Raw genomic sequence first — 25,981 nt, forward strand, 5'->3', positions numbered from 1 at the left:
TTTTACATGTAAAAATAAAAGCCTTTTCACAAGCCAATAAAAAAAATGTACATAGGCCAGTAAAACGCTGAGCCACTGACCTGAGGGTAGTTAGCTGGGACACTGAATTATCATCGATATTAACATGAGATTTCGGTCACTGCAGTGTCTTTATAACCCTGCGCTTCTGGCGCTAATTTTAAGTTTTAAAGCAATAACAAAACCTCAAAATCTCAATCCCCCTAACCCATTCCCCCCACCCTCCTTCAAAAACTTTAACGCTCGCTTTAACAGCCCGAATGACAAACTATTATGACAGGAACAAAAATACTCCGTGTTTTTATTGCGTCTGTCCTTGTGATGCACATGTCCCTGTGAGTTTTCTGACATCCAGTACATGCAAAGTTTCTCACTGGTCTTTGTGCTAGTGAGCATACAAAAGAGAGAGAGGCTGCTGAATGCTTAAAAAAATTGGGATGAGACAGGAATAGGTATAACAAACAGAGAGAAACAAGGAGGAGGAGCGCTAGAGACAGCAGAGATGGAAGGAAAAGGGTGGGGGGGTGAATGAATAATTTAGTCCCCCCATTCCCTCTCTTCTTCTCCCCGCTGTGTTAGAGATGTTACAAACACAGATGAGGAGAAGAAAGGAGAGGATAAGAGAAGAGGGGAGATGGGGACAGGGGAGGAGTGAAAGGTGACAAGGAAAGGACCAAAGGGAAGCAAGGAGTGGAGACAGAAAGAAAGTGGCATCTTCTAATGGTGATTGTTTTCCTTATGTCTAACAGCAGCATAGGTGTGTGTGTGTGTGTGATCATGTGCTTGTGTTTCAGTGTTTGTGTGTGCACAGGAGCGAGGCGCAGCAGCAGCAGAGAGGAGAAAGTCAGAAAAGCCCTGTGATTAATGTAATTGATGCCAGATGTGTGTGTGTGTGCCTGTGTGCGTGTTTGTTACCCTCTCAGCATTCAGCAGGTGTTCCCTCCCTCCTTTCGGAGACCCATCACTCGTTACCTAGGCAACAGTGGACTTCCCCGCGCCTGTGCCTCTGCGAGTGTGCGTACGTGCATGTGGGCGGGTGTGTGAGCGCGAATTATGACTCATCCTGCTGAGTTCAGAGCGGCTATCCTCACACTCCCGTCTGGGGAACACCCACCCACATCTGTTACCTTCCCTGTCTGTATCTCTATCCCCTCATCGCTACATCATCCTCTCTTCACCAGCTCTCTTATCTCCCCTGCCTCCCAGACTCACTGATATTAATAGCTCTTTGATTCTTGATCTCGACACTTGGATGCATTATTTACCTGTTGCTTTGATCAGAGCAGGAGAGAAAGATCAGTCAGCGCAAGCAGCTGTAGTCCTCATGACCGAGCCAGGCAGGCAGATAGAGCGCCACCTGCAGAGATTTTTTAAGAAGTGATTCCCAAGAACCGCCTTAAGTGTAATGCTGACTGATAAAATAGCCTCAGATGGAGGTTATTTTAACTGGTGTGTCCAATTAGATTGTGCTTTATGACCATTTGTGCTTTTCTGCAGTGAAACTTTGTGTTCGTGGCCAACAGTTTAACCGCCCACCCTGCAATCCTGTGCAGCACACCCGACTCTAACTATAGGAAATACACATGAAGCAGAAATTGGGAATCAAGATGTCTTAAAAAATGAATCTCCGTGTTTTTGTTATCATTGTAATTATGAGAAAAAACACTATTTTCACATTTTATGATAATAAATCAGTTACTTCTGATGTGCATGCCATAAACCATTAACCCTGTTATCAAAGCAAAAGAAGACATCAAAAATTTAATTAAACTTTATAATTTATTTATACGTTTGTAGGCAGAAACCTTTTCCCTATTTCCCATCTTATTCCCATCTTTTCAAACTTTGGGTGATTTTTCTAAGAACTGGGACACTGTGAAACAATCAACAATCAATAGGTTTGAAAGCAAACCCTTCTACTTCTTGATTTGTTTTAGGATTGTTTCATTCATAACTAATTTGGGAACTCTGTTTTAACGTTAGAGGGATTTGATGTTGGGTGCCGGGTGATAAAGTTAATGTTCAAGTTTACCTCGAAGGTGCTGGATGGGGATCTGCGTGTATCAATCAAATTATGCTGCTTGTTATCTGACCCCAAAACACAAACTTATGAGGACATGATTCTCCTAAACATTGCTACATGCTGTACAAGAAGCAGTAAGGTCTCGCTTCATTGGAGTAGCGCCCTGTTCAAACAGTTAAAATGCCACTAAAGGAAAATAAAAGTGCCCTACAAGAACCAAAGAAGCCAGCTTCACCCTCCCACATCCAACATGTTCAACATGTTTGCGCGCTTCTCTCAAGGTAGTCGAGCAGTTTTGGTGGTTTGTTGCCAGAACTGTACAATAATTCTTTTTTTCTCTCTTTCTTGGCAGCACTTTGGTGTTTGTGTCTGAGAACAAACACCTCAAAATGTCACAGGCACTCTTCTTCTGTTAGCATTTCATTGCTAATGTTTTGAGGCAATTAATTTCTTTAATGACCACAGATTTACTTTTGTAAAGGGTTTTTTTTGGTTGCAGTTTGAAGCAACCATAACTATATACATAAACCGTGAGAAAAGCTTAGTGCAGTCACCACCAAATTTGAGTTTTACTGCTGCAATAAAAAATACATTTTCATCCCTGTGGATGAAAATGTCTTCACAGCGGATGACAGAGTACATTATAATGAGAGTGAGATAGGGAAAAGTTGAGGTGAAGGAATGAGGGGTGAGTGCCGGTCTCCTTTAGTGCCCGTAGAGGGCGCCGCTGCCTCTGAGCAGGCTGAGAAGAACACTTCGGTATGTGGAAAATGTTGAGACAGAAGATAACAGTATCTCTCAGTGTGTTTCCTCTCAAGGAGAAGATTTTGAATGGATTTAGAAAGAAAGCGAATCACAATGTTGCATCCTATAGTTTATGCATGTCTGGTGTGTTTGTGATCTTGTGTTGTCTCCCTTTGACTCTGTTTCCCTGTAAAGTTTTTTGTTTTTTGAGGCTGTGGGCAGTGGAATAAGTGGATGGAAGAAGGTGAGGCTTTTCCTTTTTGAAGCTTCTGAGCAGTGTCCCACCTCCCTGGGATGTTATAAAAAGCAGCTGTGGAGTTGAATTTTAATGGAAATGTAGCTTTGATTTATTCATGACTCCCTTACTTGAAGTGACCTGGATAAAAAAAGAAAAAACCTGTCATCTTCACGCAAGTACACACCAACACTTTCTTTGCTCTCTTTTTTCTTTTTTTCTTGCTGTCTGGGAGGAAAAAAACAGAGAGAAATGCTTTAATGGCAGCGCGTCATCACTGCCAGAAATTTCAGAGATACCTGCTGAAATGGGACAATAGATGCAGGGTGACGACGTCATGCTGCTGTTGGGTCTTGGGTCTGTTAAGCACAGTTAAATATAACATTAGGACAACGTTAAGGACACAGTGGCAATGACACAGTTTGATCTCTCAGAGATGAAAGATCTGATAGACTCTTCAGGACTTCATTAAATCATTAACGTTAAAGGTTTTACAGTCATTTGAGTTTTTCTCTTACTGTTAGTCATCATGTTAGTGAAGGACTTCTGCTGCACTGGTCCTTCGCTTAGACAGGCTCTGCTGCCACCTAGTGGCAATGAGGACCAACATACATCATATTTCTGTGTTACCTTCTTAACACCACCCTTGTGTGGTGTTCGTATTTTTGTTACTCAGCCAGTGTTCATGGGTCTGGTGGACCCGCTAGAGTTTTGGCTTTCCAAATTAACACTATCAAACAATTTTATGTTAAATTACTCAACAGATGTTTACTTCATCCCAATTACAAGACATATGAACAGCAAACATGGTTAATTTTTTCCCTTTACCTTTGTTAGATCACATTTATGAATTAATGTGCTTCTCGTTTTTCTTTTATATAAAATGTTATAAATAAATCAGTTATAATCAAGTGGAGTGAGTGGAAAGACACAACACATTTACACGTGAAAAAATAATTAATTGTTTAATTTTTCTTTTGAAAAAAACTGAACACGGGTCTCACAGACCCGAACACCATACAAGGGTTAAAAAAACACAATGTGTGTGTTTGTGTGTGTGTGTGTGTAAAACTCCCACACACACACATGCAGAGAGAGAGAGAGAGGAAGCAGGGTGAGAGGGCTGTCGCTGTCTCTGGTGCTGAAATATTTTGGTTCAAGTGTTCCTGACCTGCTTCTGACGTCAGGAAGCCTCACAGCAACATCCGATTATTTTTTAATCACATCCCACTGCCCTAAAGTCATTTTTTTGAAGCCGCACAACAAGGACAAAAAAAGACCTATGACAGGATAGCACTTTCATTATTATTGCAAAGTTTTATAACAGAGAATTTTCAAAGTAAGATAAAGAAACTATAGTAAAAAAACCCAAGAATAATTAAAAACATATATATTTTAAAATGAACACAGTAATAATTTTAGCCCCAGACTATACCAGAATCAAAAGGATTTACCTGCAGGGAAAAATGAATACTATCAAGTATAGTAATTACCATTAATCACCAAACTGCACCTTCTGGTTGCAGGGCACCACCAAAAGCACCTTGTGCTTCCTGGTTAAATTATGAATATGCAAAAGCTAAATTAAACTGAATTACAGCTGTGCGTATTTTCCTCCACACTGAAGTTTAGCCCAGCATATTTAAAGCACATGTTGGTATCACTGCTGCCGCATATCTGCAGAGAACTGCACTGTGCCAACTTGATCAAATGTGTCGTTCTCTGATAAAAAATTGAGGTTCTAGCCGGCGCGTCTTCAAAGACCCACGGGTCCTAACCCCACGGCCCTGTTACTCATCGTAAAGACAGATAGACTGGCGACGGTTTCGGGATTTTCTTTGATATCAGTTTCCCCAGAAGAAAGTGGGGGAAATTCATTTCAATGCTCTTTGTGTCCAACTGGGTCCCAGCCCAGCTCTTTATTCTGGAGAGATGGCTGACCTACATGCAGTACTGAAAAAGACAGATTCAGGCAGGCTTGTGAAGTTTAGGCAAAACATAAATTTTCAAAATAATAATAGTGAGTTTCACTGTTTGGGGGGTGATTAAATGTAAGGTGTCCTTATGGTGCATTTACCTGCTTAGAAATAGAGGTGTGACGTCAGCGCACAGGGTTGAGTTACAGCTGTTACTGCCCCACATGCTGTCACATTGTGGGTGAGTATCGTGTAGTCCGTCCCGTGGTGTAACCTTACAGCCGGAAACCTGCACCTGTAATATATATATATATACAAGCATGTGCACTGTAGGCGAACCACACAGGCAAGGCTGCCCCGCAATTTATCAGGCTATCAGTGGAGCCCAACTCTTGCATTTTTAAACCACTCATTCAGACAGCCTTTCCTGAGCTGAATACAGACAGCGGGGATATGTGAGGTGGTAATGAGCAGAACAGGCTTCACTGGCTAAAGCACTGTTCATTTTTTGCCAGTATAGAATGAAATAAGTAGAAGGAAGCTGGTGAATGTAAGAAAAAGCGGAACTGAAGCCAGCACAGTGCTTTATGTCTTTAAACATATCCACGTCCATAGAAAACACTTGAGACATTAATGGATATAAATCAAAGGCGGGAAATTAAATTTAATCAAGGGCCAGACTGGCATAAAAAGAAAACAGCCCTCCAGAATTTTCCCTTTCTTGGCTATAGCTGAGATTTTACAAAGCTGATACCATAAATCTACCTGAAAGTTGACCCGTACCTCACTTGATTACTTAAGTTACTTGACTGAGCTACTTCTTAAACTCATTGCAATGTATCACAATTTAAAGACCCAAAGTGTTTGCAGAGAGATTTTATAGCCAAATAGCAACAGTATTTTGCATCTTAACGGGTCAAGCAATGTATGCAGATCCTAAATTGAAAACCAGCTACTGCTGTTAAGTTTCCTGAAAACCAATCACGAAAATGCTAAAACCAGAACGTTTAGCATTAATGGCTGTCCTGTTGAGGTCTGACAGCACAGTGACACCGTAAACTCCTACGTAAACAGTGGCTGTGCGTTTAATTAGAAACATTTTAAATAAAATATTAGCCACAAATCTGGGTTCAGCCTTACAGCAGGACTAAGGCGCGCGTAAAGGACCGTAGAAGTTCGCAGCTTGCACTTACCTGCGTTTTATTTCAGAGTAAAACCCATCTGCTGCCGCTCCAGCCGGTGACGTCGTCCCCTCCTCCCCACCGGCCCGAGGATGACCAGTTGTTTTTGAGAGCGCGTGTGTGGCCGCTCGCCCGGCGCGTGGCTCCAGCAGCCGTGTGCTTTCAGGTAGAGAGCGCTCGCGCTTTCAAGCGTCAAATAACCTGAGGACATCCGGTCATTACCTTCAAAGTAACAAGCGCCGTAACTGACGCTGAAGCTTTGACACATACCCCAAAATGATAACTTAACGGGACAGTTTCCGAACTGGAAGCCTAAATTTATTTATTTATGCTTTTCTTAAAGCGTTAAAAATAACAGCTTTTCTCAATTAGGCGTAGAAAAAAAATTTAATATATTAATTAATTAATTAATTAATTAATTAATTAATTAAAGGTTCAATAAAACAACAAAACAAAACAAACAAACAATAATTACAGTAAATAAGAATCAGACTATTGCAGGACAAATTTAACAATAACGCTACACTTAGTTTACACTGAAAGGCGAGCATAAGTCATTAAATGTTTTTTAAATAAATAAATACATAATAAATGTTTTTACAAATTTGTGACATTTTTTCCTAAAATGTATAAAACTGACCCCTTGATGGCAGCAACAGGTTGTTAAATCACGGAACAATCAGAGTAGAATAACAGAGTCAGACTTGAATAATAATAATAATAATCTTTTTTTATGATCTAAATATTTTTATTTTCTTTGCCGTCAAGTGGCTCATTAATGCGCACAACCCTTTTGGAACCACAGAGAGGGCTATGAGGCTTTCACTGTGAAAGACAAACCGCCCTCTTTCCGGTGATGCTCCTTGTGACTCTCGTTAGTTGCACACAGCTGGATGGGCTCGCGCCGGCAGCACGCGCCCCTCGCGCTTCAGTCAGCGGAATACAAACGGGCGCTTTTCAGAGGAGAGGACGCAACTGCTTTCTGAGGCACTGCTGTGTCTTTCAGATATTTTTTTTAATTGCCGGTCTCGCCCGTTGACCATGGGAGCACAAACTGACGAGCGGGGTGTGGAAAGATTGTTTGGAGGAGCCGTTCAGTGACAGCTGCTGTTCCCTGACTGACAGACAGACCGGTGAAACGTGACGGACAGGTAAACCGCTGTGCGTTTCAAATCTATGGCCAGAAGAATATCGGCAGCAGAAAATATGCAGTAACGTGTGGTTTATTTTTTTTTTTATATATATATTTTTATTTTTCTTGGACTTTACCGCGTTGTGGCTGAAGTATGGGGCCGTTATAGCCGGTAAAGCGGAGACTGGAGGTTTGTGTCTGGTTTCGTCTGCGCTCCGTCCCCTCCGGTGGACACAACTGAAGAGACTGGAGACGAGGACGGAGACAAGGCTGTTTTTGTATCGGCTGAGCCATGGCAGCGGCAATCGCCAGCGGTTTGATCCGGCAGAAGCGACAAGCAAGAGAGCAACACGCCCACCGACCGACTGCTCACCGGCGGCGGAAGAGCCCCGGTAAGAAGCAGGGGCTGTGCAACGGGAATCTGGTCGACATCTTCTCCAAAGTCCGGATATTTGGATTGAAGAAGAGGAGGCTACGGAGGCAAGGTGTGGAGGAGGGGGGGTTGCACATGCATGCACACATACACACGGTTGCAGGGACGCAAACCTATTGATACGCACGTGCGCGCGCGCTTCTACACACGCATGCGGGTATGCACTTTTACGCACGGCCACATTTTGTGCACAATCTCCTTCACGTTCACGCCCTGGCAGGCTGGGGCACGCGTATACGCACGAGCACACGCACGCGCAAGCACCCCGAACATGCAAAAATACACACTGCCAGACTCAGCCCCAGTCTCCCTCTCTCTCTGTATCCTCCATCTCTCTTTCCCCTCTGTAGTGTGACACACACTCGCGCGCACTGTCATGCCTTGTTGTGCCCTATGGTTCAGTAGTTTCCAGGTACATCCATTATTGAAGCCGCAGATTAGTCTGTCTAGCCTCTCTCTCTCTGCCTGTCTCTATGTGGACCTCTGCCTGGCTCTCTCATTTTCAGCTCATAATTGAAAGTGCCTTATCACCAAGATCACACTTTGCCTTAACACTAGCAAAATGTCAGACAAAACCCCCCAAAACTAAGCAATGACAGCAACAAATTAACCTTTATTTCTTGTTTCCTCCCTATAGAGAAATATGGAAACAGATTTGTTTATGTGGAGGTAAAAAAAAAAAACAAGAAAAGGGAAAAAAGTAAGGAAAATTTTCCACCATTCAGCTCTCAAGGCCCACTCAAATCCAAATTAACATCATTGTTACATCATGGGACGGGCTCTTTGCCACAAAGGGAAGTGATTACACGTAGAAGTGAATGTAGATTAATGAGAATGTTGTGATGATGCGCTATAGAAAGCGTTCAATAGCAGAGACGATAAGTGCTGTTGTAATCAATTGATTGTGTGAGAAACCAGCAGGTGATGGCGTGCGGGAGGGGAGGGGAGGGGAGAGGGAGGCAGGAAATGAGAGGAGGAGGTGGGGGGATGATATGGAGGGGTGGCAAATGTGAGGAGTTGCGCCGATATGAATTTGTTGTCACTGGTTTGGTCTGGTGACTGATGGGAAAATTTGTGGGGGATTTGAGAGCCTGATTCCAGAGCTCGGTGGGAGTTGGAGGTGGTCTCGCTTCTCCATTGTCCCCCCCCGCTCCCACCCTTCTCTCGTCTCTCTCATCTTATTTTCCTGTGTTTCCTTCTCGTTTCCTTTCTCACCTTGCCAACTTTCATCCTTATCTCCTTTCTTTCCTAATCGTCTTTCCTTTCAATTCTCCTGTCCTCTTTTCTTAATTTTCTATTTTTTCCCACCTCGTGCTGACATTTCTCCACCTTTCACCTCCATTTCCTCAGAAATTTTTCCCTCCCTTCACTTCCTTTCTTCTCCTCCTCTTCTTCATTCCTCCATCTCCTCCCCCGCACCATAATCTTCCCCACCTGCCTTAGATCTTTTTATCTGTTGTTCAAGCTTCACCTAGTCACTTCCTGTGCATTGTGGCCTCCTATCCTTTCTCCTCATTCCTCCCCTATTTTCCCTTTCCTCTCTTTATCGTCTCCTCAGCGTACTGCTCTCCTTTCCATTCAAATCTCCTTCCTTGCTTTCATCCCTCAATTTCTTCTCTCTCAGTCTCTTTCTCCTACTTTCTCCTTTTCCCCTTCTTCATTCTTCCTCACCTCCTTTAATCTCCTGCCCTTTGGTTCATCACCCCCACACTTTCCACCTCGTCCTGCGTCCCTGCATCCTTCTCCTTCCTTTTAGGTATTCCTGTCTTTCCACCCGTTGTTTTCCCTTGCCTCCCTCCATTTCTGTGTTCTCAGCTGTGAGAGCTGCTGGTGGAAGCTTGGCAACATCCATAGTGTCTGTGCTTTGTGTGTGTGTGTGTTAAAATGAGAAAGATTTGCCAACATCCCCTACTGTCTTCCAGAGGTTTTGTGAAGGAGACACATACACACCCAACTCACAATGATCCGCAGCCTCCATTACTCAATAACTCGAACACACATGTTATATCTGCGTTCTTCTTACTGCTGAAAATGTGATATCTGACCAAAGCGCCTTCTCGTCCACAGTTATTCTTTGTTAGTTGTTATTATTAGTAATTAGACATCTGAGCAGAGAACTCATCACACTGGTGTGGGTGGATTTTAGTCAACAGTCTTTAAATCCTGCAGTGAAATCAGCTTCACTTAAGAGCTGCTGCCATCACTGGAGGATTTGATTGCCACACGACGGACATGCAAATGAAAAAACAAACAAAAATAAAACAATTGTTGCCAAAAAAATAAAGAAATTGTGCTTTAAAAAAACATTCACCTGCTGTCATACACTCTCATTCTTGGCTTTGGGGCTAATTAGAGCAGATGCATTGCATACAAAATACATTGTTTCAATACATTTTATAAACAAATATTTCCCCAAATAAAATACTGAACATGACACTTTAAAAAAAAAATTACCGCTTCTTCAGTGCGTCACATAAAGTTAAACGGGGCAGTGTGCTTTGATTTCTGTTCTTTGGTGACAGGCGGATGCTGGGCAGGTAAAGTCTTATTTTGAATCATAAATATCACAGCTGTCAGTTGGAATCATGTTTACATTAAAGCATGGGACTCACAAGAGCACGAAACAAAAGAAAAGTGCAGCTGAAGCGAGGAATGTCTTGCGTATAGAGACGCAACACGTGTTTTCGCCATCATTTTAAAAAAGCCTTCAGTGTTTAAAATTATCATGAACTTTGACAAGTCCAGACATTGCAACAAATGGACGTTGGTTTCAATTTATCAGACAACACAAAATAAATTACCGTCTACAGATATGATGAGCAACAAATTATGAATGATTTCATCTTTAATCTCTCCCGAATCCAATCAGAAGCAAAGTTACTTTTCTTAAGGGAGACCATTAAATCTGTGCTTGCAATTAGTGATAGCATGCAGATCTTTAATTTCTGGTTCAATTTTTCTTCATTTAAAGAGATATAGTTGCTTTTTCTAGTTGTTTTTGTTTCTAGTCATAAAAAAACAGATTTTTCTTTTAAACCTGTAAGTGTTTTATCCAGGACATAAAAACCTGACCTGGCATTTACTCAGGCCTTGCAGTAGGAATGTTTTCTCCAGGCTGACCTCTGATCACGTGCAGACCCTCTCCCAAGAGGCAGAGCCTAACTAAAAGGCAACTGAGCTGCTTCCATGTTGCCACATGAACCTGAATCTGGACTGAGTTGCTCTCAGTAAAACGGATTTCCACGGATCAGGTGCCAAATTGCCAATATTCTGCCACATTTTAAAGCCGGTGACTGACTGTCACCCACCGCAGCGAGGGGAAGCTCTGTGGCTCACTCTGTCGCCTCTGTTTGCCCAGATGCTACGTCTGTGAAGCTGCATGTCTGCACAGGGTGTTCCCGTGCTTTGCAGTCAATGCATAATAAGAAGCAGTATAGATAATCAATGAAGGACGGTGCTCTTGTCAAGGCTAGAAAAGCCTGTGAAGAAGTACCAGCACAGCGCAGCATTACCAGACTTGGCATAAAATTTGATCAGGCTGTCTCATTATGAAAAAATTCAGGTTAAGGACTTGTATTATTTATATCTCTAGATTCATATAAATGCCCCCTTTTCAGCAGCGCCTGTTCCTCTAATCACTAATCACGTTGATGCAAAAGAGGATGAAATTGGTGCACTCGGTTTCTGGACGTGAATTCTTCGCTCGGGTGCTTTTGTTTGGTGAGACGGTGTGTGCGTGTGTGCAAAGAAAAAGAGAGAAGGTCTTCAAGCGTCTCGCTTGTATGAGACACTTGTGTTGCAAACCGTATTTTACGCCGCATGTAGACTCAGACTGGGGCGAATTAACAGACAATACGACATGTCAAATCAGCGTGGCAGCCTGATTGGCTGACTGATTGAATCAGATCACATCGTGGAGAAAATTTAGCTCTGTGTGTGCATGCGTGTGTGCGTGCGTGCGTGTGTGTGTGTGTGCGGACTGGGGAATACCCTTTCACTGGAACAGTCTGGAATCACGAGACTGTTGCCATGGCAACCCAAGAATGGGAATTTCTCTAGCAACAGACAGGATGGAGGGGAGATACTGGGAATTGTGGGAATGTCACCTCGACGACAGTGGGGGGATGACTGTAGCAGCGGCTGCTTCGTACGGTGGGAGGAGGAGTGAGTGGATGAGCAGGTGACTCTTAGAGGGTTATTGATTTTTTGTGTGTGTGTGTCTTTTTTCATCTTTTATAGCAGCGAGTTATGCAAAGACCAACATTCACCACTTTTAAATACATGAGTGTATTGTTTTCACGCTAAACTCCTGAAAGCGTGGTGTTCAGGTGAAGGCTAACACAGTTGAATTCGATCATCTTATGGAGTTAGGTAGGTTGTTATATACAGACGGGGAACAAATGAAGAACTCAACAACAAAATTATCAGAAAAGATATTTGTTTATTTAGTGTTTTGACCATGAAAGACCATGAATGATGATTTTTATTTGGGGGGGGGGGGGGGGGGGGTCTTCCAGAGGACTTCTGTCACTTTTGCTTCACCATCTGTTCAGAACTTTATATTCTCTCGCCTGTAAATAAGACAAAGCTAAAGAGGAGCTATGTTGCTAGTGCAGATTGTGGAACTGGAACCTGCTAGCTAGCACCTCTTTCTTGACGACATCACTTACGTCACAACAGATGGCAGCCTTGACTGATGTCTCTCAGCCACAAAAAAACCCACAAAACATTTCATGACTCTATGATCACCTGACCTTCCACGACGACCATCGCAGCTGACGACAAGCCCGAGCCGAGCATAATGAGTCAGTCCTACCATTCAGTGAACCCTCACGTGCAGCACGGAGGCTGGAAGAGATCATTCCCATCAGGGTAGAAGCGTTTCATCACAGGATAGAGGGGATCTCTCAGAACAACCTCGGATTGATTTGCTGTGACCTTTCAAGCGAAGGCAGTGGTTAATCGGACTTTTTCTGCCACACCTCAGTAACCCAAAAAACACACACACAGTGGGGGACACCCCACAGTCTGAGAAGCCATGTTAGCACGACTCATTTGCCACCCTTCTGTAAAAAAGGAGATTCCTGCACTCTTCTCTGTAGATGCGAGATTAAGTTTACACGTCACACATATTGTGATTTTTGCAGCCCAACTTGGAAATAAATTGTTCCGTTAAACAAATCGCCCGTCCTTGTAAATTCCCATCGGCAGAGTCACAACACCAGCCAGAAAACGTGTTCTTTTATTACATGCTGCCACTAAAATCCACCTGCATATCAGACAGGGTTTTTTAAAGCCTACCGAGAGACAGATGTATCAAGGCAAAGCCCGACTGAAAGGTCTCATCTGTGCCTCCAGGTTTAGCTCTAATGCAAAAATAAATTTCACACTCTGTTTTATTAATGCCTTTTAGTTGATGGCACACCATGGGGGGAAAAAGATGAGGATGAGAGACAATGAATTAAATTTACAGCTGTCTGAGAATACGCGTCACGCGAACAAGGATAGATTGAAATGTGACTGATTTCAGCGTCTCTGAAGCAGGCGCTGTGCTCCCTGACTTTAGATTCAAATGTTGAGAGTTATATGGGATCACAAAGCAAAACGAAATACCCAAACTGTCAGCTGGAAACATGTTTACTTAAATGCATGATTTATTTATTTATTTTTTACAAGAGAGAGGCAAGAATAAAATGGATTTCCACTGAGGAGCGTTTAAAAGTATCTATTATATTATTTAGAAATCTTTAGTATAAAATGCGATCGATCCTTCCCTTGTGATTTCATAGCCGTCTCTATATTCTAACTAAGATTTTATTACAGACGCCACCGCATATCGTGCTTGGTTGTGTGCTGTGAATTTTTGCAGTTCAAGTGCTGGTTACAAGCGTCATGGCTCCTCTTTCCTCCTTCTCCCCTGCTGCACAAGATGGATTCTACGCAAAGATGGAAAACACCCCTCTCCCTCTCTGTCTCCCTCTCTCACACACACATGGTCCTCATTAACTGGGTCACTCGCAGCTTTTTTTCCCTTCTCTATGCATTAGGGTATACCTCCACAGAGTCCCTCTCTGTCTCTCACATACATGTTCAAAGGGGATTCCCACCCCTTTTTATAGCTGCGAAGTCACGATGTGTGTTATGCAGGGAGAATGGGCGTAGTCACGCGCGTGTGTGTGTGTGTGTGTGTGTGTGTGTGTACGTGTGTCTGTATGTTTGTGAGATGTCATTTTAGATAATCAGCTTCAGAAACCACTGTGTGTGTTTGTGTGGATGAGCGTTGTGCAGAGGGAGAGATGATAGAGAAAATAACTGTTAGTACCTGTCGAAGAAGCGCCTAAATGCCTAACTAAGACCCAGTCAGAGTTTCGTCCGATTTTCAGTCTCTCTCTGTCCTTCTGTGACTCTCTCGATCTCGATCTTTGTCTAGTGAATCAGTCTGTTGTCTGTCTCTCAGCTGCTTTACATGTCCGTTGTCATTTCGTGAGTTTCCACCCTCTCCTTCAGGCCCGCTGTCACTTTTGTCATTTTGTCTTGTTTTAGTTGTTCCTTGTACGAATACAGGATGCACGGAGTCAAACGGCGAGAGGCAAATGCAGCTTCTGCTTAATTGTAGCGACATGAAATAGCCGAGAGCACAGCCTTCTGTTTGCTACATTAGATGTGCTTTTTAATTATTGCAGAGGTTTCAAAATCTGCGGCGGTTATTAAGTATTTACGTACGATGTATTTGAATCTGAGCTTTAAAATAATATGGGGGGGAAAAGTGCTTGAGATAAAGAGAAATCATTAGAACAGACAGAATAGCACGTGTATACAAAGATGTTGGTAAATCATGACAGAGCACAGTAGACACAAAGCTATTTAAGGCTGCACTTTACCATCAAAGGTTCAGAAATAATTTATCAATGTTATTCAAGTGGAACAATGACCACGAAGGACGGATTAGTCCAAGAATCCTGTAATGGATTGGATGTGCTTGACTAGTCTCTCCACAGGAAATCCCTCAGGATGCAGGAGGCTTCATGTGGTCACATTGTCCTTCTTTTTAAACTGTACTGTACCACAAATACGTCCTCCGAGATGTGCGCAGGATGTGAGTTCAGAGCAGGAATTTTCTACATAAATCAGCGTTGAAACGGACACAAATCACCACTTGGTTTTGTCTCGTGTTGCTTAACAATATGCACGGGTCCTTACAATGTGCAGCATGCTCTGATTTGAAGATCAGCTTGTTTTTTCAACTCTTCCTCTCTCTGTCTTTTGTCTGTGTTTTGTGGCGTGTAGAACCACAGCTGAAGGGCATAGTGACCAGGTTGTTCTGCAGGCAGGGCTTCTATCTCCAGATGGGCCAGGATGGAAGTCTGGACGGGACCAAAGACGACAGCACCAACTCCTGTTAGTAGACACGCTACACACCCACACTCACGCACACATACACACACTGGAAGACATCATAAACAATCATGTGTATATAAGGAATAAAACATCTGGAGATATTCAGTCATAGTCAAAAGAAAGTACACCCTCTTTCAAGTCTAAGGTTTTATTCATAAGGACATAATGAAAAATCATCTGTTCCTCAGAAGGTCTTAAAACTATATAAATATCATATATAATATAATATGGCAACAAAAATAATTGAGTAAAATAATTAAGTGTGCCTTCACTGCTTCCATAGGAATTAAGAAGGTCAGTATCAGACAGGTGCTGCTAATCAAATGCACTTGGTTAACTGATCATCAGCAGGTGTGAGCACCTCTATAAAAGCAGAAGTTTGGGAAGTTTGCTGGTATGTTGCATTCAGGTGTGTGTTTATACAATACCAAGATAGGAAGGCAATGATCCCTTTCTATCAGTTGTTTTCTTAGAGAAACAACTGTTGCTGCCTGTCAGTCTGGGTGGGGTTATAAGGTCATTTCCAAACCATTTGAAGTTCATCATTCCACAGTGAGACCAGGTTGTTCAGTAACCTAGAAAACATTCAGCATAGCCGACAGGCTTCCCAAGAGTGGATGTCCTGGCAAATCCACCCCAAGGTCAGAGCATGCAATGCTCAGAGAAACTGCAAAAATCCCAAGAGCTACATCTCAGAGTCTACAGGCCTCAGTTAGCGTGTTAAATGTTAAAGTTTATGACAGCACAATGAGAAAAATAGTGAACATGTAAGGATTGTTTGGAAGTGTTGCAGGAGAAAGCCTGTTCTCTCTAAAAAGATCATGGAAAGCATGGATTAGGTTTTCAAGATTACATCTGAACAAACCACAAGACTTCTGGAACAATGTGCTTTGGACAGACCAGACCAAAGTGAAGCTGTTTGGTCATCATGCACAGCACCACGTTTGGGGAAAACCAAATGCAGCACAAACACCTCATATAAACCGTCAAGCACGGTGGTAGCGTACTGATAATTTGGGCTTGTTTTGCAACCACAGGATTTGGGTGCCTTACAGTTATTTAGTTGACCATGAACTTCATGGTCAACTAAATAACTTTAAATAAATTTGATTTCTAGAATCAAATGTGAGGTCATCTGTCCTACAGCTAAAGCCCCAAATCGGATGATGCAAAAGGACAAAGATCACAAGCACAGCAGCAAATCTACAACAGAAAATAATCAAGGTTGACTTGATTATAAAGCTGTGGTGGGATCTTAACAGAGCTGTTCATAAACAAATGCCTGCAAACCTCAAAGAACTGAAGCAATGTTGTAAAGAAGAGTGGACCAAAGGTCACAGAGGGAATGATTACGATTAAGTTGCTACTAAAGGTAGCTAGCTACTGAGTGGGTGTACTTTCCACACATTACTTCTGCATTTTGGCTTCTGTTAGCTGAATAATGACAGGTATGTTTCAAAAATGTTTTCAAATCATTTTAAGACTTGTTAAAGGCCATATGTTCTTTTTTATTATGTCCTGATATATAAAACCTTAAATTTAACAGAAGGTGTATTTTCTTTTTACCACGACTGTACAAACAGCCCAAATGTGTATTTCTGTTGTGGAAAACGGTGTCAAAGGTGGACAAGGCTTTTTCACAGTCTGCTCACAACAATATGTTCCAAAGTTTGTTGCAGTTCTTATTGTACAGATTAGTAGCATGAGGTGTAATGCTATTTTTATGTAAGAAGTCTACACGAAACTGCTTTAACGTAATAGCCAGATTGCCAAATTGTCACTTGTAAAGTGACAGAGTATTTTATTTGCTTTCTTACAACATCTGCTCATGGCAACTAAAACTACAGATGTGTTTGTTTTTCAGAATTTACATTATGTGGAAAAAGAGCTTCCTTTAAACTTTAGGTGGCACGCAAATTATCGTGAATGCCACACATGCCTCAATGCATGAAAAAGCATGAATTTATTTATGTAAAACCTAATTAATTATCAAAAACACACATTAATTAAAAGTATCTCATGCATGTGCTGCTGCATAAACAACACAAGTAAATTGGAATTAGACTGAATACACATTCAGTGACATCCTCTCTGAGTTTTTCAGGCTATCCATGAGCCGCAAACGTTTACATGATAAATAGTTTCTCATTCGTGATCAAACTAGCATTTTTAACACAATGATTAAACATTTTATTAAGATATGTAAGAAAAGCTCTCAGTTCATGTATGTTCCCTTGTGCTTCTTGGTGGCAAGACACCTTTTTTAACATTTAAGCATCATTTGGGTCATATAGAGGTCAGAGCCATTGCTAATAATTGGCCTCCTGGACAGACAGTTGCACACTCTTGACAGATGCACGTACGCAAGGCACGTCAACCAGTATCTACAGTAAATAAGAGAGAAATGAGAGGAGCGTTTTAAACCAAATATATTTCATAGCAGTGTAAAAACTACTGACACTGTTTCTCAAGGCTGCCTGGGTATCTAGAGATGACGTGTCAATCTCTCGACCCTCATCTAATATGAAGGTTGGGGCACGTGTTTTTTTCCCCACTGTTAAAGAGGAGAGTCCATTGGGAAAGAGAGAAAAAAAGACAAGATAGATATTCAATAAATATTTTACAGTAGTTATAAGTGGTTAAATAGAGGTTCCTCAGTTTGCAAGGGAATTAGTAACATGCTCTTCAGCTTTACCGTTCAGTCACAGTGATCTGCACTCAACAGTTTTTAACTGGTGGCAATGACTGAAGCTGCAGTCATGAAAGAAGCAATGAGACATTAACAGAGTGTTTATCATTGCTCCATTTGGGACATTTGACATTTTCTTAGAGCTGACCAAATGTTCTGGGACAAGTGTCTGCTCTTAGAGTTTATTTTATTAATTTTTTAAGGCTCACTTTATCGGACCCTCTACGCCCAACCCAGCCCCCCCGGGGGAGGAGCGGCAGATGGACAGCTTATTGATTGATGTAGCTTTGTTGTAATATTCTGATGTATTGGGCTTAGAGAAAATCAAATGCTAATCAGTAATCACTGCGGCGTGCCACTCACTCATCCAAAGTGTCCTTTTCACATTGGCCGAGTCGCCTGAGCTCTGCGGTCCGCCTTTTGCGGTAGTGTTCTACTTATTTACTATTATTATTATTTTTATTTTTTTTGCCAAATGTCCTCACATCTACATTAATTTATTTATTTTTAACATTTCTACCACAACGAGTCTGCAGTAAGTAGATGAGACAAAGCTTGTTGCCAAGCTGCAATTTATTTATTTATTTATTTTTCATTTGTCTGGTCAGTAACATTTCCTGCTGCATTTAAAGGGGCAGCTGTCAGCACCTCTGATCAGTTTCATGTCTTCATGTTAATGAAGGCTGTGTAATACGATGGTGGTTGACTAACTGTGGTATCTATCGAGTCTGATTCCTCGCAGGTGTGCTTGGGCATATTTCCACTGTAAATGTTGGTTGAGAAATCAACAACCATTTCTAAGCAACCTTGATTAATGAGGGCTCTGATATCCCAGGTGCAATCAGCCTTTGATTACAAAGAAAAGAGCACATGCACTGTTGTGACCTTCATTTTAGGTCATGGTTGTTTTTTTTAATGCTTTTACGCGATAATGTGTGCACTCGTTTCCTTTCTAAAGGTCTCAGCTGTCGAAAAAAATACTCCAAATGTTAGTCAGCAAGTACTGTATCTATACCTAAGGGTAAATACAGTATACGGTTGATGGATGCATATCACATCAATAGGAGTTCATTGCCTGACAGTCGTATAAAACTTTCAGCAGTTGACAGTGAAGTCTGTGGATTATCCAGAGTATCTGGGACATTGTTGTAGGAAAAACACAGTTGCTGTTGGAGGCAGAAATCTCAGAGGTGGATGTTTCGAAGCTGGGCCTCAAACTCGCAACATGAAACGACGACATCTTTAAGCTCGAGCCGTGGGACGCGGCAGCTAATCAAAAGAGGAGTCACAAACGCCCGAGACAATTATACCGGCAGCGATAGAGGAAAGCATCCGCACAATAAGACAATAATGTAAAGTCTAGTTCTGGATTCACAGAATGCAACGGAGAATGAAAAACCTAATAAAATGCTTTTTTTTTATCAGCTGGAGAGGTTCAGGTAGGTGAGAGGAAGCGAGGGAATGGACAACAGACTTCAAACTCTAATGAAACTTAGATATGTAAAATAGTATAGCTGAATAAAATCAAAGGTAGACATCATGAGTTAACAAAAATGCTGTGGATGTTAGGTTACAGCTAGTCTATCACACGATTAGTTTACGTTGACCTGAGGAACCAAAGCTGTATATTACATTGAAAATATTCTCCTCTGTGTACACAAAGAAAGAAGGATTCACCTTAAACCTTGCTTGATGCTGTTTGTGTGTCGGTGCTGTCAGCACGCAGATCACACGAGTTAAATGTGGCACCACTTTAGCCGACCTCAGCGAGAGACAGAAGAATTTTAACAACCTTGAAAGGTCATAACTGCCGATGGGCGTGATTATTTTCATCTTTTCATATCCGAGGATCTAGATTAAAAAACTATATCAGAATGGAAATCGTGAGCATATTGTCTGTGATTTTTCATGCCCTGCCTTTGTCTTTGCGGGTTTATTTTAAAATGGAAAGATTTGCTGCTTGTGATTGTTTAACTGAAGTGACACTCAAGGCCTGATTGGGTTATTTGCTCCGTTTTTGCATCAATTTAATTTTAATCCTGATTCTCTCGCATGCAGAATCCATTACTGTCTTACTGATGTTTGTAAAGCAGTTTTGGTAAAATTGAAGTCACTCTCATAGAGCTAAGAACATAATTAGAAAGCACAGTGATAATGGAGAGCCACAAAAATGCCATAGGTTATTTCTTCTTCTTGTAAACTGCCTAAATGAATTCCTTAGTTGACCCCTCAAAGAGTAAATAATGTCATCTACTGATATTCAGGTTTAAAGTTCTGTGTATATGTTGAGTTATAATTCTAGATTATTTATCTATTATTCAGTTTAAGAAAAGAAAACAAGATAAAAGATGCTACGTGATTGCAGGAAGTGAACAAAACCACCGGTGACGCTAGCCCCCGGGCTACATGGGTGCAACCAGCCGTCTGTTTCTTTACCGTCACTGACTGCTGTTCTATTTAAATAACACTGACCGATGGAGCTGAGAGGTGGACTGTGCCTCTGGAAAAAATGAGAAGTGGCTCATATTAAAATGTCACAGAGCCCTTGGTTAAGATATCCTTATGTCCTCCACCAGATCTTTATTTTACTGGTGTTCAGATTCAGATTGAACAAACATTTTTCACTGTCCTGCAACGCTTTTAAGAAGACTTTGGTCACAAAGTCTTTTATATGTTAAGCCGAACAATGGATGATTTTTTTTGCTGCACAAATAATATTTCTTATCCAGTTATATTAAATATGTTAATAGACATGAGCACTGGTGTTGGGATAGAAGAAAAGAAATCCATCTCTCTTCTGTAAAATTCAGAATTTAAAAGCCCTGCAAGCAGCCCCACGAGACCGTGGAGGCTGCTTCACCCTTCACCAGTTGACCAAACCAACTGAGCAGTTCTGGGAGCACTGCATTTCAACAAGAGACACACAACAAGTGTGCAGGAAGCGCAAACACATGAACTGAGTTTGTCTCCTTTTGTCTTCAGCTCTGTTTAACTTAATTCCTGTGGGTCTGAGAGTCGTGGCCATCCAATCAGTTAAGACCGGTCTCTACATCGCAATGAACGGAGAGGGTCACCTTTACTCCTCGGTGAGTGCATGCACACACACACACGCGCACGCACGCACGCACACACACACACACACACACACACACACACACACACACACACACAAGACACAACAAGAAATGCTTTGTTTCAGCTTCTTTAATGCGTGCGGCACAGCACAGGGAGCTTTAACCGATTACAACCGGTATTACGGCGCTTTCCTGTTTTTTGTGCATTGGGGAGCAATGCTCAGGAGAAATTGTTTAGCTTACTTGCGGATCTGAATTTATCAATGACAACTTCTTGTGTGATTTTAATTATTGAGAACTGGACATATTATTGCTTTGAAAAAAGTCAGAAGGCTTTGCTTTGTCTGCAGGGAAACTGTGAGCTGAGAGATTAGTCTGTTAACTTTAGCTCCGATTAAAGTGGTAAATTACTTTGCTTGAATCTGGTCAAAAGTAGTTTGGGAAATAAGCAGAGATAGTTTTTAAGGTGTTATTTCATTATTTATTCAAACTTCATATATTTATTTTACATTTGAATAATAAAATGTAAAAGAAAATTGTCACTTTCACCTTAATCGTTTAATTTGGTGGGAAAAAAATCTGTTTAAAAAGAAAACAAGTAAATATTACAGTGTTTTTTTCTCTTGGCAAGCAAACAGTAAGAAACAACCGGAAAATTTTTTATTTTTCAAGGAAGGTAACACAGGGTTATTACGTTTACTGTGCATGGATTGGTTAAACTTGTGATTTCTTTTGTCATTTTTGCTTAAATGGCTCATCAGTTATCAAAATGAGGGCCTATTATTTCTGTGAATTACCTAATGGGCTCCTTGACTAATTTCCAGAATAACATTTGGATCTAGTGACACTCTTTAAAAGAGCCAGACGTGAAGTAAATGAATCACTGTCCGGCTAATGTGACAGATATTTTAAAACATATATCATCACCTTCCACACTGACGTTATATTGTGTGGAAGAAACATGAGGGGATTTTTTTGTACAGCCCTGCTTAGTTACCAGGTGTAGGGACTGTTTGGACTGTATCCAGGGACCTTGGTCTTGATGTGGAGTTTTTGACTTGAAGGACACATGAGCTTATGCCGTGGTTAGGCGTTCGTTATCCATCTGTCCGTGTCACGAGAATCACTACGCCTCCTAGAGTTTTATCGGTTGTGCACACAGTGATCAACCAATGCATCTCGACTCGAATTGTGCTCAAGGTCAAGGTCAAGTTTGTCATTTTACAGGCACTTTTCCATTTTCACAAGATTCACTTTTCCTCCTAGAGTATTAGTCATATTTTACTTTCACACAACAATCATCTCATGGGTCCTTACCCAAACTGAGGTCAAGCTCAAGGTCATATTTGCTGTTTTAGCTTCTGTTTTAACAGCATAACTTTCTTGCACACTACTTAGTCTTAGAGTTTCTCCAAATTCTCACACTTGATGTACTGAACAATAGTCAGTTGAAACCATTTAGCAAAGATTCTCAGTGTCTATGAATTCTGCATGCACATGAGTACAAAGAATGAGCTTCATGAAAATACTAAACAATGTGATAGCTTTAAATATCACTTTGCACACGTGTTGAATCCCACATATCCTGTTAGATGGTGATGAGCATGATCTTATTGGTCATGATTGTGGAGGGAGTGGTCTTATTGGTTGCCTCCCACATTAGAAGGGATGGTTGGAGGGCCTCCCTATTACCATAATCTAACATCAGTATTGGGACCAGTGCTCTGCAATGCTTATACATTCATGTATTTTCATGCTTATCATGGCTACAATGTTAAAACACTTTCCTTTGACTTCAATTTGAGTGTTTGTGAGCCCCATTGACTTAATAAAGGACTTTTGATTCTCATTAGCTTGTGCAGTACTTTTCACTTCTGTTCTGCACTTCACACATTACAAAAACCTGTGAATTGTGATAGATTGTGAGCTGTGTGAGCCACTACGTCACAGATCTTCTGTATTCTGCTCTGTGTGACGGTACACTGATTAAAAATCAGATGCAAAGATCACTAACCCAGCATGTGTTGGGGAACTTTACTGAAATCTGGCTTTAAAATATGAAAAAAACAAACATACGCTGTTGTTCTATCAAACTGGCAATGAGCTGCAGCTGATTAATTCTTAAAATCAATTAAAAAATAAACTGGAAGGCTCGTCAGAGTTTTGATTGAGAGACAAATACTGAGTCAGAGCCAGCGGTGCATAATAGCACAAAAAGCTTTTCTCATGTCAGAAGATAATGTGAAAGACCCATTTTTTAGGTTTTGTGGGACAGAAGATTGGAGACAGTTTCATTAGATAGAAAAAGAGAGAGATGAAAAGAGAGATAAATTGCTTTGAATAGATGCCAGTGAAGCATATTAGCCTGATTACAGACGAGTATGCGTTCAGTCGGTCTTTTATTATTTGATAATCGTTAGATTCTGTGTCCTTTCCAGAAGCATCTCCTTCCTGAACATAAAAAATTCAGACAATGAAAAAAAGAAAGAAACAAAAATCTGAAAACCTTGTCGAATAATTGAAATAAGAAAGAGACATGGAGAACAATAAGAAAGACATGACAGGGAGACGGCAGAAGAGGTGAAGAGCAAGTGGAGCGGAGCAGGATGGAGTGAGGTAGAAGAGTGGCGGCGTGAAGATGTTTGAGCAGAATATGAATTATTTCCATGCTGACTCTTCAGAGAAAGTTCAACCTCTTCCACTGACGTCCCCTCATCTGACATCACCCCTGCTTCCTCCCCTTCATTTCTTTTTTTGGTTGGAGATGACAGGAGCTGAGGAGGAGGGGAAAGGAGGTGACGGGAGAAGGAGAGAAGTAAGGAGAGGTGATGGAGAAAGAGAGAGAGAGGGAGGGAGGAGACGGGGGAATAGAAATGGATGGTAGCGGAGAGGAGAGGCAGAGACAAGAGAGATGAAAGGAGGGAAATGAAAGGGAGAGGTGAGAGGAAAAAGGGTGAGGCCAGTACATGACAGAAAAAAATGAAAGGAGGAGAGGGGAGAAGAAAGAATAGACTTGGATGTGAGGCAGAAGAAAAGAAAGTGGAGAGAAAGTAGGGCAAGGACAATGAGGAAAAGATCAAGAGGATGGAGGAAAAGGGCTGCAGACAGAAAATAAGAAAGGAGGGAAGGTGACACAGAAGAGGTGAAAATAAAGAGCATGTAAAAGGACGAGACAGTCAGGGGAAAGGAACGAGAGTAAAAGTCGTAAAAAATGACAGAAGGAGGTGGAGAGAGGAGATGAATGCAAGAAAGACAAGAGAAAATAGAAATATATAATGTAAATGTGAGGAAACGACATTGATTAAATAAGAAAGAAATCTGGAAATGAAGGAGAAAAGGGTAAAACAGAGGAAAATACTGAAGGGAGGGGACTGCAGACAAAATGAAATGAGGTAAAATGTTGTGGAGCTAGACGTGCAAAACACAAATGAAAAATGTATGGAGAAAAGGGGAGAGGATGGAGAGGGAGGAGGAAATGTTTAGGCAGAAGGGGGAAAAGGGCGAGAGGAAAAAGTTGTAAAAAAAAAAGAAGAAAGGAGCAAAAACAAGCCTGTAGACAAAGGGGGTAATCGGGAAGAGAAAGAACGGAGATCTGTGCTGCTCTGCTGGGCTTTCTCAGCCTGTCGCTGAAAGTCACAGATGCATGAGGACTTCCTGTAAATAATTGAGGAGGGGGAGTCCCCCCCTGCATATACACACTCACACTCAGCATAAATCCCCTCTAAAGCTGCATAGAGGGAAAGTGAGCATGTTTGATCATTTTCCAGCTCTGTGACTGATGTGCAGACAGCTACAAGATAACAAATATATAAATTATATACAGCAGGATGGGTTTATTGTGATGTCAGCACTGCTTGATGCTTAATTGGTTGCTGCAAAGGTCTTGGCTGTTGGAGTGCCTCGCACTGGTAGTATGAACCAACCTGTAGAAATACTCATTAAATGTTCTAAGGGTGCCATCACAGTTCGTTTTATCCTGCTCTGGACATGAGCAGCGATGTTTAGCTTTATGTATTTGGTAATTGGTTGTTTCAAGTTCGCACTAACCAAAGAGCCTTATTTTGGACACAGTTTGGTTTATCTTTCATCCCTCTTGGCTACATAGGAATTGGACTCCAGTGCCTGCAACTTCAACAAGACATGGTGCACTTGTTTGCAGTCTGTTCTGTAACGACTTCAAGATAGACCAGCAGTCCAAAGCATTTTGCACTTGGAAGGACTTTTACATTACTGCGTGTTTGCTAGCAGGTGTAAAAACATTATCTTGTAGCTGAAGTTGTGTGAAAATGTAAGCAACCCTTTCAAACAGTGCCTGCAGAAAAAGGTGATATATTTCAAGAACACCACAAGGAAAATCAGCTTTACCATATATTAATTAAAGTTTTTTTTTAAGACAGATATCAATACTTGATGATTTTCTGATATATCGGACGATATTTTCTTTCCAACACACAAAACATAAACAGATTCCCCAAATGTGTTATATGTACTTTTTTATGAATCCTTATTGAGAATATTATCAATATAATATCAATCTATTGTCACAACTTGTGCGTTACCCCCTTACTCTCTGACAAACCCTGCTCAGGTTAGTCGGTTGTTTTTGTCACAGTGATGTGGGAGTCGACAAATTATGCAACTTCCACACTCATAACATGGTTGAAGGGTGCTTCTCCCTGCTCTTTGTTATGTTTTACATTTTAATTTATCATCTGTTATAAATGCCAACACTGATATACCGGCAAATAGCTAATATCAGCGGGGCCAATATACTGCTTGAGCTCTAATATTGACATATGGAGAATTTAAGTACATCTTTGACATAAGACTTATGTGCTTCCTGAATTCCTTTTTTTCAAGGATGCCTTCTTGTTTCTTCCATATAAAGCTTGTATTAAATACTCCACAACAATTAAATGTTTAACTATGAGCTATTCAGTAACCATCCAGTTTTTTTTTTAGACATTTCTTAGGAGAATTGTTGATTTGCTTAAGGTCGTTATCTTGTTACAAGCACCACCTCTAGTTCAACTTCAGTTTTTAGACAGATGGCCACACATTACCTCTTTAATATGATAGAAAGTCCACAGCTGTGGTAATGGCTGGGATCTGGTCAGTCCATAATAAAGCAAAGCAAA

At 41.3% G+C, this 25,981-nt stretch overlaps 1 protein-coding gene across 2 annotated transcripts in view; it reads left to right on the forward strand.

Moving 5' to 3' along the window:
• Nucleotides 1–25,981, forward strand: part of LOC146681725 (fibroblast growth factor 14-like) — a 69,655-nt gene that overhangs the window by 21,644 nt on the left and 22,030 nt on the right. Inside the window, exons 1-3 of one of the 2 annotated variants that reach the window (XM_085447555.1) lie at nt 7,404–7,734; nt 14,970–15,080; nt 20,752–20,855. In XM_085447555.1, coding sequence (XP_085303681.1) covers nt 7,542–7,734; nt 14,970–15,080; nt 20,752–20,855 — 408 coding nt within the window. In that variant the 5' untranslated portion in view covers nt 7,404–7,541. Of the gene's footprint in view, nt 1–7,403; nt 7,735–14,969; nt 15,081–20,751; nt 20,856–25,981 lie in introns of those variants that run through there. The other variant, XM_085447554.1, reaches the window with a different exon arrangement.

Source organism: Copadichromis virginalis, linkage group LG23, assembly GCF_057382275.1.
Source record: "Copadichromis virginalis isolate Kocher_CV1m ecotype Utaka linkage group LG23, C_Virginalis_male_GT1.1, whole genome shotgun sequence".
NCBI lineage: Eukaryota > Metazoa > Chordata > Actinopteri > Cichliformes > Cichlidae > Copadichromis > Copadichromis virginalis.